At 41.9% G+C, this 15,932-nt stretch overlaps 1 protein-coding gene across 2 annotated transcripts in view; it reads left to right on the top strand.

Moving 5' to 3' along the window:
* The window catches only part of LOC129815440 (uncharacterized), an 84,395-nt gene that overhangs the window by 48,160 nt on the left and 20,303 nt on the right, over nucleotides 1-15,932 (top strand). Inside the window, exons 41-51 of one of the 2 annotated variants that reach the window (XM_055869277.1) lie at nucleotides 5,176-5,265; nucleotides 5,474-5,569; nucleotides 5,759-5,830; nucleotides 5,912-5,998; nucleotides 6,169-6,315; nucleotides 9,592-9,752; nucleotides 9,885-10,023; nucleotides 11,673-11,764; nucleotides 11,890-12,031; nucleotides 12,396-12,572; nucleotides 12,848-12,930. In XM_055869277.1, coding sequence (XP_055725252.1) covers nucleotides 5,176-5,265; nucleotides 5,474-5,569; nucleotides 5,759-5,830; nucleotides 5,912-5,998; nucleotides 6,169-6,315; nucleotides 9,592-9,752; nucleotides 9,885-10,023; nucleotides 11,673-11,764; nucleotides 11,890-12,031; nucleotides 12,396-12,572; nucleotides 12,848-12,930 — 1,286 coding nt within the window. Of the gene's footprint in view, nucleotides 1-5,175; nucleotides 5,266-5,473; nucleotides 5,570-5,758; nucleotides 5,831-5,911; nucleotides 5,999-6,168; nucleotides 6,316-9,591; nucleotides 9,753-9,884; nucleotides 10,024-11,669; nucleotides 11,765-11,889; nucleotides 12,032-12,395; nucleotides 12,573-12,847; nucleotides 12,931-15,932 lie in introns of both variants that reach the window. The other variant, XM_055869276.1, reaches the window with a different exon arrangement.

The following is a 15,932-nucleotide window of genomic DNA, read 5'->3' as shown; positions in this document are numbered from 1 at the left end:
ACACTCTGAATGATGTGTGTTTTTGTTCCAGTGGTACACTCTGTCTGATGTGTGTTTCTGTTCCAGTGGTACACTCTGTCTGATGTGTGTTTCTGTTCCAGTGGTACACTCTGAATGATGTCTGTTTCTGTTCCAGTGGTACACTCTGTCTGATGTGTGTTTCTGTTCCAGTGGTACACTCTGTCTGATGTGTGTTTCTGTTCCAGTGGTACACTCTGTCTGATGTGTGTTTCTGTTCCAGTGGTACACTCTGTCTGATGTGTGTTTCTGTTCCAGTGGTACACTCTGAATGAATTGTGTTTCTGTTCCAGTGGTACACTCTGTCTGATGTGTGTTTCTGTTCCAGTGGTACACTCTGTCTGATGTGTGTTTCTGTTCCAGTGGTACACTCTGTCTGATGTGTGTTTTTGTTCCAGTGGTACACTCTGTCTGATGTGTGTTTCTGTTCCAGTGGTACACTCTGTCTGATGTGTGTTTCTGTTCCAGTGGTACACTCTGAATGATGTGTGTTTCTGTTCCAGTGGTACACTCTGAATGATGTGTGTTTCTGTTCCAGTGGTACACTCTGTCTGATGTGTGTTTCTGTTCCAGTGGTACACTCTGTCTGATGTGTGTTTCTGTTCCAGTGGTACACTCTGAATGATGTGTGTTTCTGTTCCAGTGGTACACTCTGTCTGATGTGTGTTTCTGTTCTAGTGGTACACTCTGTCTGATGTGTGTTTATGTTCCAGTGGTACACTCTGTCTGATGTGTGTTTCTGTTCCAGTGGTACACTCTGTCTGATGTGTGTTTCTGTTCCAGTGGTACACTCTGTCTGATGTGTGTTTCTGTTCCAGTGGTACACTCTGTCTGATGTGTGTTTCTGTTCCAGTGGTACACTCTGAATGATGTGTGTTTTTGTTCCAGTGGTACACTCTGTCTGATGTGTGTTTCTGTTCCAGTGGTACACTCTGTCTGATGTGTGTTTCTGTTCCAGTGGTACACTCTGAATGATGTGTGTTTCTGTTCCAGTGGTACACTCTGTCTGATGTGTGTTTCTGTTCCAGTGGTACACTCTGAATGATGTGTGTTTTTGTTCCAGTGGTACACTCTGTCTGATGTGTGTTTCTGTTCCAGTGGTACACTCTGAATGATGTGTGTTTCTGTTCCAGTGGTACACTCTGTCTGATGTGTGTTTCTGTTCCAGTGGTACACTCTGAATGATGTGTGTTTTTGTTCCAGTGGTACACTCTGAATGATGTGTGTTTTTGTTCCAGTGGTACACTCTGTCTGATGTGTGTTTCTGTTCCAGTGGTCACTCTGTCTGATGTGTGTTTCTGTTCCAGTGGTACACTCTGAATGATGTGTGTTTCTGTTCCAGTGGTACACTCTGTCTGATGTGTGTTTCTGTTCCAGTGGTACACTCTGTCTGATGTGTGTTTCTGTTCCAGTGGTACACTCTGTCTGATGTGTGTTTCTGTTCCAGTGGTACACTCTGAATGATGTGTGTTTTTGTTCCAGTGGTACACTCTGTCTGATGTGTGTTTCTGTTCCAGTGGTACACTCTGTCTGATGTGTGTTTCTGTACCAGTGGTACACTCTGTCTGATGTGTGTTTTTGTTCCAGTGGTACACTCTGTCTGATGTGTGTTTCTGTTCCAGTGGTACACTCTGTCTGATGTGTGTTTCTGTTCCAGTGGTACACTCTGTCTGATGTGTGTTTCTGTTCCAGTGGTACACTCTGAATGATGTGTGTTTCTGTTCCAGTGGTACACTCTGAATGATGTGTGTTTCTGTTCCAGTGGTACACTCTGTCTGATGTGTGTTTCTGTTCCAGTGGTACACTCTGTCTGATGTGTGTTTCTGTTCCAGTGGTACACTCTGAATGATGTGTGTTTCTGTTCCAGTGGTACACTCTGTCTGATGTGTGTTTCTGTTCCAGTGGTACACTCTGAATGATGTGTGTTTCTGTTCCAGTGGTACACTCTGAATGATGTGTGTTTCTGTTCCAGTGGTACACTCAGTCTGATGTGTGTTTCTGTTCCAGTGGTACACTCTGAATGATGTGTGTTTCTGTTCCAGTGGTACACTCTGTCTGATGTGTGTTTCTGTTCCAGTGGTACACTCTGTCTGATGTGTGTTTCTGTTCCAGTGGTACACTCTGTCTGATGTGTGTTTCTGTTCCAGTGGTACACTCTGTCTGATGTGTGTTTCTGTTCCAGTGGTACACTCTGTCTGATGTGTGTTTCTGTTCCAGTGGTACACTCTGTCTGATGTCTGTTTCTGTTCCAGTGGTACACTCTGAATGATGTGTGTTTCTGTTCCAGTGGTACACTCTGTCTGATGTGTGTTTCTGTTCCAGTGGTACACTCTGTCTGATGTGTGTTTCTGTTCCAGTGGTACACTCTGTCTGATGTCTGTTTCTGTTCCAGTGGTACACTCTGTCTGATGTGTGTTTCTGTTCCAGTGGTACACTCTGTCTGATGTCTGTTTCTGTTCCAGTGGTACACTCTGTCTGATGTGTGTTTCTGTTCCAGTGGTACACTCTGTCTGATGTCTGTTTCTGTTCCAGTGGTACACTCTGAATGATGTGTGTTTCTGTTCCAGTGGTACACTCTGTCTGATGTGTGTTTATGTTCCAGTGGTACACTCTGTCTGATGTGTGTTTCTGTTCCAGTGGTACACTCTGTCTGATGTGTGTTTCTGTTCCAGTGGTACACTCTGTCTGATGTGTGTTTCTGTTCCAGTGGTACACTCTGTCTGATGTGTGTTTCTGTTCCAGTGGTACACTCTGTCTGATGTGTGCTTCTGTTCCATTGGTACACTCTGTCTGATGTGTGTTTCTGTTCCAGTGGTACACTCTGTCTGATGTGTGTTTCTGTTCCAGTGGTACACTCTGTCTGATGTGTGTTTCTGTTCCAGTGGTACACTCTGAATGATGTGTGTTTCTGTTCCAGTGGTACACTCTGAATGATGTGTGTTTCTGTTCCAGTGGTACACTCTGTCTGATGTGTGTTTCTGTTCCAGTGGTACACTCTGAATGATGTGTGTTTTTGTTCCAGTGGTACACTCTGTCTGATGTGTGTTTCTGTTCCAGTGGTACACTCTGTCTGATGTGTGTTTCTGTTCCAGTGGTACACTCTGAATGATGTCTGTTTCTGTTCCAGTGGTACACTCTGTCTGATGTGTGTTTCTGTTCCAGTGGTACACTCTGTCTGATGTGTGTTTCTGTTCCAGTGGTACACTCTGTCTGATGTGTGTTTCTGTTCCAGTGGTACACTCTGTCTGATGTGTGTTTCTGTTCCAGTGGTACACTCTGAATGAAGTGTGTTTCTGTTCCAGTGGTACACTCTGTCTGATGTGTGTTTCTGTTCCAGTGGTACACTCTGTCTGATGTGTGTTTCTGTTCCAGTGGTACACTCTGTCTGATGTGTGTTTTTGTTCCAGTGGTACACTCTGTCTGATGTGTGTTTCTGTTCCAGTGGTACACTCTGTCTGATGTGTGTTTCTGTTCCAGTGGTACACTCTGAATGATGTGTGTTTCTGTTCCAGTGGTACACTCTGAATGATGTGTGTTTCTGTTCCAGTGGTACACTCTGTCTGATGTGTGTTTCTGTTCCAGTGGTACACTCTGTCTGATGTGTGTTTCTGTTCCAGTGGTACACTCTGAATGATGTGTGTTTCTGTTCCAGTGGTACACTCTGTCTGATGTGTGTTTCTGTTCTAGTGGTACACTCTGTCTGATGTGTGTTTATGTTCCAGTGGTACACTCTGTCTGATGTGTGTTTCTGTTCCAGTGGTACACTCTGTCTGATGTGTGTTTCTGTTCCAGTGGTACACTCTGTCTGATGTGTGTTTCTGTTCCAGTGGTACACTCTGTCTGATGTGTGTTTCTGTTCCAGTGGTACACTCTGAATGATGTGTGTTTTTGTTCCAGTGGTACACTCTGTCTGATGTGTGTTTCTGTTCCAGTGGTACACTCTGTCTGATGTGTGTTTCTGTTCCAGTGGTACACTCTGAATGATGTGTGTTTCTGTTCCAGTGGTACACTCTGTCTGATGTGTGTTTCTGTTCCAGTGGTACACTCTGAATGATGTGTGTTTTTGTTCCAGTGGTACACTCTGTCTGATGTGTGTTTCTGTTCCAGTGGTACACTCTGAATGATGTGTGTTTCTGTTCCAGTGGTACACTCTGTCTGATGTGTGTTTCTGTTCCAGTGGTACACTCTGAATGATGTGTGTTTTTGTTCCAGTGGTACACTCTGAATGATGTGTGTTTTTGTTCCAGTGGTACACTCTGTCTGATGTGTGTTTCTGTTCCAGTGGTACACTCTGTCTGATGTGTGTTTCTGTTCCAGTGGTACACTCTGAATGATGTGTGTTTTTGTTCCAGTGGTACACTCTGAATGATGTGTGTTTTTGTTCCAGTGGTACACTCTGTCTAATGTGTGTTTCTGTTCCAGTGGTACACTCTGTCTGATGTGTGTTTCTGTTCCAGTGGTACACTCTGTCTGATGTGTGTTTCTGTTCCAGTGGTACACTCTGTCTGATGTGTGTTTCTGTTCCAGTGGTACACTCTGAATGATGTGTGTTTTTGTTCCAGTGGTACACTCTGAATGATGTGTGTTTTTGTTCCAGTGGTACACTCTGTCTAATGTGTGTTTCTGTTCCAGTGGTACACTCTGTCTGATGTGTGTTTCTGTTCCAGTGGTACACTCTGTCTGATGTGTGTTTCTGTTCCAGTGGTACACTCTGTCTGATGTGTGTTTCTGTTCCAGTGGTACACTCTGAATGATGTGTGTTTTTGTTCCAGTGGTACACTCTGTCTGATGTGTGTTTCTGTTCCAGTGGTACACTCTGTCTGATTTGTGTTTCTGTTCCAGTGGTACACTCTGTCTGATGTGTGTTTCTGTTCCAGTGGTACACTCTGAATGATGTGTGTTTTTGTTCCAGTGGTACACTCTGTCTGATGTGTGTTTCTGTTCCAGTGGTACACTCTGTCTGATGTGTGTTTCTGTTCCAGTGGTACACTCTGTCTGATGTGTGTTTCTGTTCCAGTGGTACACTCTGTCTGATGTGTGTTTCTGTTCCAGTGGTACACTCTGTCTGATGTGTGTTTCTGTTCCAGTGGTACACTCTGTCTGATGTGTGTTTCTGTTCCAGTGGTACACTCTGTCTGATGTGTGTTTCTGTTCCAGTGGTACACTCTGTCTGATGTGATGTCAGGTCGTCTTCACCTGGTACTGGAGTGGGTACCAACAGTATCACAACCAGACAGACTAGATCAGGTCAGTTCTATTTCTCCACTTGTCTCTACAATGTATATTCATTTTACACCTCATCTCCCTTCTCTGTTTTTTTCCAGTGTTATTTTCCAATATCCTAACCTCCCCTTATTTAAGAACCCCATCCCACCTATCTCACTCTCATTTGAATACTTTTTAACTTTTTGATGACCTGTTCTGTTTCTTATTCCAATGTGATCCCATGCTCCAGGTGCTACAGCTGCAGTCTCTCCAGTCCTACCAGAACAAGGCTGTTCCCTCTGCTGCTCTGCTCTTCATCTACATGGACAGAGCCCACTCACTGCCTGTGAGTCACCTTACACCTCTTCACCTCAGAAACTGTGCCACTTCGTTTGAACTCTGGCTATGCGTTGTTGTCTAGTTTTGCAGCTGTGATATGGGTTATGCACAGATGTTGATGGTTTATTTTGTCTAGTTGCTCACAATCAGTGTTTGGTTTTGACTGTTGTATCGTGTGGTCTCCGTGTGTTTCTAGTTGAAGAAGAGTGGGAAGGAGCCAAAGGCTGGAGCTGAGCTTGTTCTGGGAGAGACAACTTATAGAACCAAGGTGAGACAGTATCCTTAGAGCTGAAATGCATGACTTGTTATTGGATCTGCCGTGAAAGTCAACTTCTCTGTCTCTCTGAAGGTATGTGATCGTACCAACTCCCCCCAATGGGAAGAGGCTTTTTACTTCCTGGTTCGTGACCCCAGAGAGGAGATTCTCATAGTGAAGGTGAGAGTTCAGTCTGCTTCAGAATGGAGACACTAAACATGGATAATGTTTAATTAAAACATAATATCACTCACTGTAAAAAAATCTTGCACAGTCTCTGTTAAATGCAATTCATCCACACAAATCTACCCTTTTATTTTCTAATTCACACTTTATTGATATTTCTCTAGCTCTCCAGTGCTTGGGATCAGGCAATTGGTTCTCTGGTGGTACCAGTCAGAGAGCTGCTGTCAGAACCAGATCTGGTCCTGGATCAGTGGCTGAGACTGGATGGAGCCTCACCTGACAGTCAGATTCTACTGAGGGCTGAACTGAAGGTGAGACACACTTCTATATCCTCTATGGTCCTCTACAGTGCCTAGAGAAAGTCTACACCCCACTTTGATTTCTTCACATTTTATTGTGTAACAAAGTGAGATTAAAATTGATTGAATTGTCATTTTTTGTCAACAATCTACACAGAATACTTGATTTGATTATTATTTTTTAAATATGAGTACTAAATATAACCCTAATATACCTTGATTAGATAAGTATTCACCCCCCTGAGTCAATCAATACATGTTAGAAATACCTTTTGGCAGTGATGACAGCTGTGAGTCTTCTTGGGTAAGTCTCATAAGAGCTTTGCACACCTGTATTGTGCAACATTTTCTTATTTATTATTTTCTAAATTCTTCAAGCCCTGTCAAGGTGTTTAGGATCATGGCTAGAAAGAAATGTTCTAGTCTTGCCATAGATTTTCATTCAGATTTAACTAACTTGGCCACACAAGAACATGCACTGTCTTATTGGTAAACAACTCCTGTGTAGATTTGGCTTTGTGTTGGAGGCTAGTGTCCTGCTAAAATGTGAATTCTTCTTCTAGTGTCTGGTGTAAAGCAGACTGAAGCAGATTTTCCTATAGAATTTGGCCTGTGCTTAGCGCCATCCCGTTTCTTTTCATCCTGAAAAACTCCCCAGTCGTTGCCCATGTCAAGCACACCCTTGCTTGCAAATAAGGAGGCAGTTACTCATTTTTTTCACAGTTTTACTTTCATGCCTTCTTGAATGTTTTGGAATATTTGTATTCTTTATATTTGTATTCTTCTTTTCACTCTGTCATTTAGGTCATTATTGTGGAGTCAATACAATGTTGTTCTCCCATCACAGCCATTGAACTCTGCTGTTTTAAAATCACCAATGGCCTCATGGTGACATCCCTAAGCAGTTTCCTTCCTGTCTGCAGCTCAAAGCATCTTTGATGTGTCTGGATGGTTTAATAAATCATCCACGTAATAATGATTCACTTGACCATGCTTAAAGATATATTCAATGTCTGATTTGTTATTGTTAGCCATCTACCAATCACTGTCCTTCTTTATGAAACTTTCGAAAAGCTCCCTGGTCTTTGTAGTTGAATCTGTGCTTGTTTCTGGGCAACACGGACTTTCAACTACCTCCACAGATTTTCTATGGGATTGAGATCTGGAGACTGGCTAGGCCACTCCAGGACCTTAAAATGCTTCTTACGAAGCCACTCCTTCATTGCCCGGGCGGTGTGTTTGGGATCATTGTCATGCTGAAAGACCCAGCCACGTTTCATCTTCAATGCCCTTGCTGATGGAAGGAGCTTTTCACTCAAAATCTCACGATACATGGCCCCATTCATTCTTTCCTTTACACGGATCAGTCGTCCTGGTCCCTTTGCAGAAAAACAGCCCCAAAGCATGATGTTTCCACCCCCATGCTTCACAGTAGGTATGGTGTTCTTTGGATGCAACTTAGCATTCTTTGTCCTCCAAACACGACGAGTTGAGTTTTTAGCAAAAAGTTATATTTTGGTTTCATCTGACCATATGACATTCTCCCAATCTTCTTCTGGATCATCCAAATGCTCTCTAGCAAACTTCAGACGGTCCTGGACATGTACTGGCTTAAGCAGGGGGACACGTCTGGCACTGCAGGATTTGAGTCCCTGGCGGCGTAGTGTGTTACTGATGATAGGCTTTGTTACTTTGGTCCCAGCTCTCTGCAGGTCATTCACTAGGTCCCCCCGTGTGGTTCTGGGATTTTTGCTCACCGTTCTTGTGATCATTTTGACCCCACGGGGTGAGATCTTGCGTGGAGCCCCAGATCGAGGGAGATTATCAGTGGTCTTGTATGTCTTCCATTTCCTAATAATTGCTCCCACAGTTGATTTCTTCAAACCAAACTGCTTACCTATTGCAGATTCAGTCTTCCCAGCCTGGTGCAGGTCTACAATTTTGTTTCTGGTGTCCTTTGACAGCTCTTTGGTCTTGGCCATAGTGGAGTTTGTAGTGTGACTGTTTGAGGTTGTGGACAGGTGTCTTTTATACTGATAACAAGTTCAAACAGGTGCCATTAATACAGGTAACGAGTGGAGGACAGAGGAGCCTCTTAAAGAAGAAGTTACAGGTCTGTGAGAGCCAGAAATCTTGCTTGTTTGTAGGTGACCAAATACTTATTTTCCACCATAATTTGCAAATAAATTCATTAGAAATCCTACAATGTGATTTTTTTGAATTTCTTTTCTCATTTTGTCTGTCATAGTTGAAGCGTACCTATGATGAAAATTACAGGCCTCTCTCATCTTTTTAAGTGGGAGAACTTGCACAATTGGTGGCTGACTAAATACTTTTTTGCCCCACTGTATGTGGAAGACAGGAAGGGGTAGTCATTCAAAAATCATGTTAACCCCTATTATTTCACACAGAGAGTCCATATAACTTATGTGATTTGTTAAGCCAAATTTTACTTCTGAACTATTTAAGGCTTGCTTAAACAAAGATGGTGAATACTTATGCAACAACTATATTTTAGTTATTTAAACTTTATTAATTTGTTAATTTGTAAATGTGTATACATTTCTTTCCACTTTAACATTATGGAGTATTTTATGTAGATCAATGACAAAAGAAATACAATCCCACTTTGTTAAAATATAATATAATTTCATGAAATCATAAGTCCAATACAGCAAATGAAAGATAAACATCTTGTGAATCCAGCCAACATGTTCGATTTTTTAAATGTTTTTCAGCAAAAACACAACATATATTTATGTTAGCTCACCACCATATCCCAAAAAACACAGCCATTTTTTCACAGCAAAGATAGCTTTCACAAAACCCACAAATAGAGATCAAATTAATCACTAACCTTTGAACAACTTCATCAAATGACAGTCATATGACATCATATTATACAATACATTTATGTTATGTTCGATAATGTGCATATTTTGCCAGAAATCGTGGTTTTACATTGGCGCCATGTTCAGAAATGGCTCCAAAATAGCGAGAGTATTTATAGATAGCCACGTGAAATACAGAAATACTCATCATAAAACTTTGATAAAGATACATGTTTAACATATAATTAAAGATACACTGGTTCTTATTAAGCTACAAAATGTGAACAAATGTAAAAGCTGTGTAGTCTTTCTATAGACACTGTATACTATCAATCAACATTTTTGAGTGTTCCATAGAGTACACAAAGCGCCACGTTATGTACTTTACCTGCACCTGACAGTCTAACATTGTCAAAATAATATTGGTAAGTTATTAGTGGCATGTTTTCATTCCAAGATCCTGAACTCGAAGATGACTGGGGTACCACAAGGCTCTGTCTCAGGTCCAGAAACTATCACTAGTTGGAGTTACAGTGAGGAGGAAGAACCAATCACCATTGAGCAGCCAGTTACTGCGACCATTGAGGAGGACCAACACAGTGAGGTGCCCTCTGAGGAGTGAGTTTTTGTCTTGGCCCCTCCCAATATTCAAATAGTTATTATAAGTTGATTGCAATTGATATGCAAATATATGCAGTGTATGTCAATTATAAAACCTTTTAGCATATGTGTCTCTTTGTGTGTTTTCAGATCTGTTGCAGTCTCCAGCCAACCCTCTATCTCTGAACCTGAGGAAGCAGAGGTTGTCTTTGAGGTCCCTAAAGAAGACCCCAGCCCTCCTGAGACACCCCACACACATACCACCCCTGACCCCAGCTTTGAAATGGAGGTGGGCAATCAGTATGTGGATGCCTCTGTATGCATATCATTAAGCATTCTGTCTGAATTGTATTCATAGTCAATATTTTTTCCTGTCACAATCAGGGGTTAGAACTGTTTCAGGGAACAGAACTGAAAACTGGAAAATAGAGACATTTTTCCAGAAACAGGATCAGAACCAGGAAGCAAAGTCATTAAAAGCATGGGAACCGGTTAATAACGTTATTTTACGTTTTTTCCCAGGCCCACAAAAAACACAACAAAGCGCCTATGCAAAGCCCTCCCTCTGTCACTCAGAAACTTATTCCAGTGTCTGCCTGCCAGCTTAAAATCTTTGCCAGTGTGTGTGTGTGTGTGTGTGTGTGTGTAGGCTACCTGCCCCTCCCCTCTGAAGCATAGTCTACAGTAGCCTACTGACATTACAATCGTGATTCAGAAGATAGGGAGAGAGATTTTTAATGACAGAATAATGGATGTACTTTTTCAATGCTAGTTAGGGATACTATAGTTATTCACATTGGATTTATTAACTACAAAAAGGTAAGACTTGTTTTTTTTCTGGTGACGTTCCGCACACACAAGCTTGTTAGCTTGCTAGCTAGGTCTGGTCCAATGTTAAAGCAACTCAGTTGGTAGAGCATGGCGCTTGCAACGCCAGGGTTGTGGGTTCATTCCCCACGGGGGGACCAGGATGAATATGTATGAACTTTCCAATTTGTAAGTCGCTCTGGATAAGAGCGTCTGCTAAATGACTTAAATGTAAATGTAAGTTCAAAGACAGTCAAAGTTCCTCCATAGCAGCCGCTCCTCCGTAGGTATAGTTCTGTAGGCCTAATTCAGATAATGCATGGTAGCGGTCCTGCTGCTGGGTTGTTGCCCTCTTACGGCCTCCTCCACGTCTCCTGATGTACTGGCCTGTCTCCTGGTAGCGCCTCCATGCTCTGGACACTACGCTGACAGACACAGCAAACCTTCTTGCCACATCTCGCATTGATGTGCCATCCTGTATGAGCTGCACTACCTGAGCCACTTGTGTGGGTTGTAGACTCCGTCTCATGCTACCACTAGAGTGAAAGCACCGCCAGCATTCAAAAGTGACCAAAACATCAGCCAGGAAGCAAAGGAACTGAGAAGTGGTCTGTGGTCACCACCTGCAGAACCACTCCTTTATTGGGGGTGTCTTGCTAATTGCCTATAATTTCCACCTTTTGTCTATTCCATTTGCACAACAGCATGTGAAATTTATTGTCAATCAGTGTTGCTTCCTAAGTGGACAGTTTGATTTCACAGAAGTGTGATTGACTTGGAGTTACATTGTGTTGTTTAAGTGTTCCCTTTATTTTTTTGAGCAGTGTATATACGGTTTCAGAGGTTTAAAAAGGAACAGAAAGAAACAATATAAACCGGTACTTTTTTGGGGTTCGAACCAGTTCAGAACTTTATTTTGCTGGTCGGAACAGTATAACGGAACAAGAAAAAAAAATGATTCTGTTCAGAACAAAATGATTGTAAAATCATTTCAGTTCGAACCCCTGGTCACAATACACTGAAACCAAGTGTTTATGTATTCATGAATCATTGATTTTGATATGAATTGCATGACCAACTACAAGTTTATAGCTGCAGGTGAAAGCATTGACATGTGTTTTTGACCAGCAGAAAGAGGAGCCAGAAGAACCTATCACCATCACCCAACTGTCAGTCACAACAGACACTGAGGAGCTCCCACCCTGGCAGGGGCAAATGGCAGGGTGAGCTCCATTCAACATCAGATCCAGAGAGCTTTGCATGTACACTGACTTTGCATTGATAATCTTCAGTGTGGTGAAGCAGCTATCAACATGCTGTGTGTGTGTGTTCCTTTGTGAATATTCAGATCTGTTACAGAGGACATTGCCAGAGCTACAGTGTCTAGCCTTCCTTCTGTGTCTGTACTTGAGGAAGCTGAGGCCATGCCTGATGTCATCCCTGAAACACGCCCTCCTCACACTACCCCTCACCCAAGTTTTGGAGCTGAGGTGGGTGCTCTACTGTAGGGACTATAAAAATGATTTATACTACCAAGAACAAAAGTTCAAATTGAATAAAAAATATCTCAAGACCTTCTTTAAGCACACACACAAACATTCCTTTCTAACCCTTCTACATGCTACCTAACAAATAATCCCAATGGTTAAGTTTCTGGGTAGAATTATTTAATCATTTATCTTAACCCTTGATAAAATATTCTAACACTATATAAATTATTTATATTACCAAGAACAAAAGTTCAAATTGAATAAAAAATATCTCAAGACCTTATATTGTTTGTATTTTGAGAATGCTAGAATGCCTTCAAAAAGGTTATAGTGTGCCACTGCAGTTCTGTTTTTTGTCCTGTAGGGGGTGCTGAGAATCCATGTACTGGAGGCCCAGGATCTGGTTGCCATGGATAAGCTGATGGGGGGCCTGAAGAAGGGCAAGAGTGACCCGTACGTCAAGATCCACATCGGAGTGGTCAAGTTTAAGAGTCATGTGATCAAGGAGAACCTCAACCCCACCTGGAACGAGATGTTTGAGGTATGGAGGGACTTGTAGTTTATTCAATTAATCTCTGTCGGCTGTTGAACTTTGTGCCCATTTAGATGAGCGGTAAAAGGGATTGTGCTGTACTGAAGAAAGTAAAAGCAATGCGTGTTAGGATAGACTTTTGATCTTTTCTCATGTAAGAATATATCTGAGACATCTAGAAGCGTGTGCCTTTGCTAGCTTTCTGCCTTAATAACATGTTATAGTATTATTTATGTGTAGTTTTGTTGTTATTGATCTTCCCTGACGTATGTGTGTTTCCCCAGACGGTGCTGACCCCCCAGGCTGGTCAGGAGGTCCAGGTAGAGCTGTATGATAAAGACATGGACAAGGATGACTTCCTGGGAAGGTGTGTTGTGACTGGCCCAACTATACACCATTTAATCAGTAACCTGCTATTGATAGTTAAGGACTATGTCCCCAAGGGCAACCTATTCCCTCTATAGTGCACAACTTTTGACCGGAGTTGTATTTTGTATTTATTAAGAATCCCCATTAGCTGCTGCCAAGGCAACAGCTACTCTTCCTGGGGTCCAGCAAAATTAAGGCAGTTATACATTTTAACAAATTTACAATACATTCATAACAGATTTTACAACATATTAAGTGTGCGCCCTCTCTACTACCACTTATCTATAACACAAAATCCATGTGTAAAGGTGTGTATAGTGCGTATGCTATTGTGTGTTTTTATGCATGTGTCTATGTTTGTGTTGCTTCACAGTCCCCACTGTTCCATAAGGTATATTTTTATCTATTTTTTAAATCTAATTTTACTGCTGGCATGAGGTACTTGATGTGGAATAGAATTCCATGTAGTCATGACTCTATGTAGTACTGTGCGCCACCCATAGTCTGTTCTGGACTTGGGGACTGTGAAGAGACCTAAGATGGAATGTCTTGTGAGGTATGCATGGGTGTCCGAGCTGTGTGCCAGTAGTTCAAACAGACAGCTCGGTGCATTCAACATGTCCACCCCTCAGTGCCTGGTTCCTCTCTAGGTTTCTTCCTAGGTTCCTGCCTTTCTAAGGAGTTTTTCCTTGCCACTGTACTTCTACATCTGCATTGCTTGCTGTTTGAGGTTTTAGGTTGGGTTTCTGTACAGCACTTTGTGACATGATGTAAAAAGGGCTTTATAAATACATTTGATTGATTGATGTCAATACCTCTCACAAATACAAGTAGTGATGAAGTCAATCTCTCCTCCACTTTGAGCCAGGAGAGATTGACATGCATATCATTAATGTTAGCTTTCTGTGTACATCCAAGGGCCAGCCGTGTTGCCCTGTTCTGAGCCAATTGCAAGTCCCTCTTTATGGCACCTGACCACATGACTGAACAGTAGTCCATGTGCAACAAAACTAGAGCCTGTAGGACCTGCCTTGTTGATAGGGCTGTTAAGAATTCAGACAGACTTCTCCCCATCCTAGCTACTGTTGAATCAATAGGTTTTGTTTTTACCATGACAGTTTACTATCTAGGGTTACTTCAACAGTTTATTCATCTCAACTTGCTCAATTTCCACATTATTCATTACAAAATTTAATTGAGGTTTAGTGAATTACTGTTGAGTCATCCGCAGACATGCACAAACTGGCTTTACTCAAAGCCAGTGGCGTTGAAAAAAGTAAGGCGCATAGACAGCTGCCCTGGGGAATTCCTGATTCTACCTGGATTTTGTTGGAGAGACTTCCATTAAGGAACACCCTCTGTGTTCTGTTAGACAGGTAACTCTGTATCCACAATATAGCAGGGGGTGTAAACACAAACGTTAACACAAACGTTTTTCCAGCAGCAGACTATGATCTATAGGCTCCTGAGTGGCACAGCGTGGTCTAAAGCACTGCATCTCAGTGCAAGAGGCATCACTATAGTACCTGGTTCGAATCCAGGCTCTATCACATCTGGCCGTGATTGGGAGTCCCATAGGGCGGCGCCCATTATGCCCAGCGTCATCGGGGTTTGGCCGGAGTAGGCCATCATTGTAAATAAGAATTTGTTCTTAACTGACTTGCCAAGTTAAAAAAAAGGTTAAATTTAAAAAATATATATATATAATGTCAAAAGCCGCACTGAAGTCTAACAGAACAGCCCCCACAATATTTTTATCATCAATTTCTCTGTCAATCATCAGTCATTTGTGTAAGTGCTGTGCTTATTGAATGTCCTTCCCTAAGCGTGCTGAAAGTTTGTTGTCAATTTGTTTACTGTGAAATAGCATTGTATCTGGTCAAACACAATTTTTTCCAAAAGTTTACTAAGGGTTGGTAACAGGCTGATTGGTCGGCTGTTTAAGCCAGTTAAGGGGGCTTTACTATTCTTATGTAGGGGAATAACTTTTGCTTCCCTCCAGGCCTGAGGGCACACACTTTCTAGTAGGCTTAAATTGAAGATATGGCAAATAGGAGTGGCAACGTCATCGTCTATTATCCTCAGTAATTGTACATCCAAGTTGTCAGACCCCAGTGGCTTGTCATTGTTGATAGACAATAATACTTTTTTCACCTCTTCCACACTTACTGTATGGAATTGAAAATTACAATGCTTGTCTTTCATAATTTGGTCAGATATACCTGGATGTGTTGTGTCAGCGTTTGTTGCTGGCATGTCATACCGATAAACTTGTTGTAAATCCAGCCACAGTGACCGATTTCAAAAAGGCTTTACGACGAAAGCACACCAAACGATTATGTTAGGTCAGCACCTAGTCACAGAAAAACACAGCCATTTTTCCAACCAAATAGAGGAGTCACAAAAAGCAGAAATAGAGAGAAAATTCATCACTAACCCTTGATGATCTTCATCAGATGACACTCATAGGACTTCATGTTACACAATACATGTATGTTTTGTTCGATAAAGTTCATATTTATATCCAAAAATCTTAGTTTACATTGGCGCATTATGTTCAGTAATGTTTTGCCTCCAAAACATCCGATGATTTTGCAGAGAGCCACATCAATTTACAGAAACACTCATAATAAACATTGCTAAAAGATACAATTGTTATGCATGGAATTATAGATAAACTTCTCCTTAATGCAACCGCTGTGTCAGATTTCAAAAAAACTTTTCGGAAAAAGCACACCATGCAATAATCTGAGTACGGCGCTCAGACACTAAAACAAGCCATACAGATACCCACCATGTTGTGGAGTCAACAGATTTCAGAAATAGCATTATAAATATTCACTCACCTTTGATGATCTTCATCAGAATGCACTCCCAGGAATCCCAGTTCCACAATAAATGTTTGTTTTGTTCGATAAAGTCCATAATTTATGTCCAAATACCTCCTTTTTGTTTGCGCATTTAGTACACAAATCCAAACTCAGGAGGCGCGGGCAAGTC

Source organism: Salvelinus fontinalis, chromosome 18, assembly GCF_029448725.1.
Source record: "Salvelinus fontinalis isolate EN_2023a chromosome 18, ASM2944872v1, whole genome shotgun sequence".
In the NCBI taxonomy this organism is placed as follows: Eukaryota; Metazoa; Chordata; class Actinopteri; order Salmoniformes; family Salmonidae; genus Salvelinus; species Salvelinus fontinalis.
The sequence above is the reverse complement of the archived record's forward strand: the minus strand, read 5'-3'. Positions and strand labels throughout refer to the sequence as shown.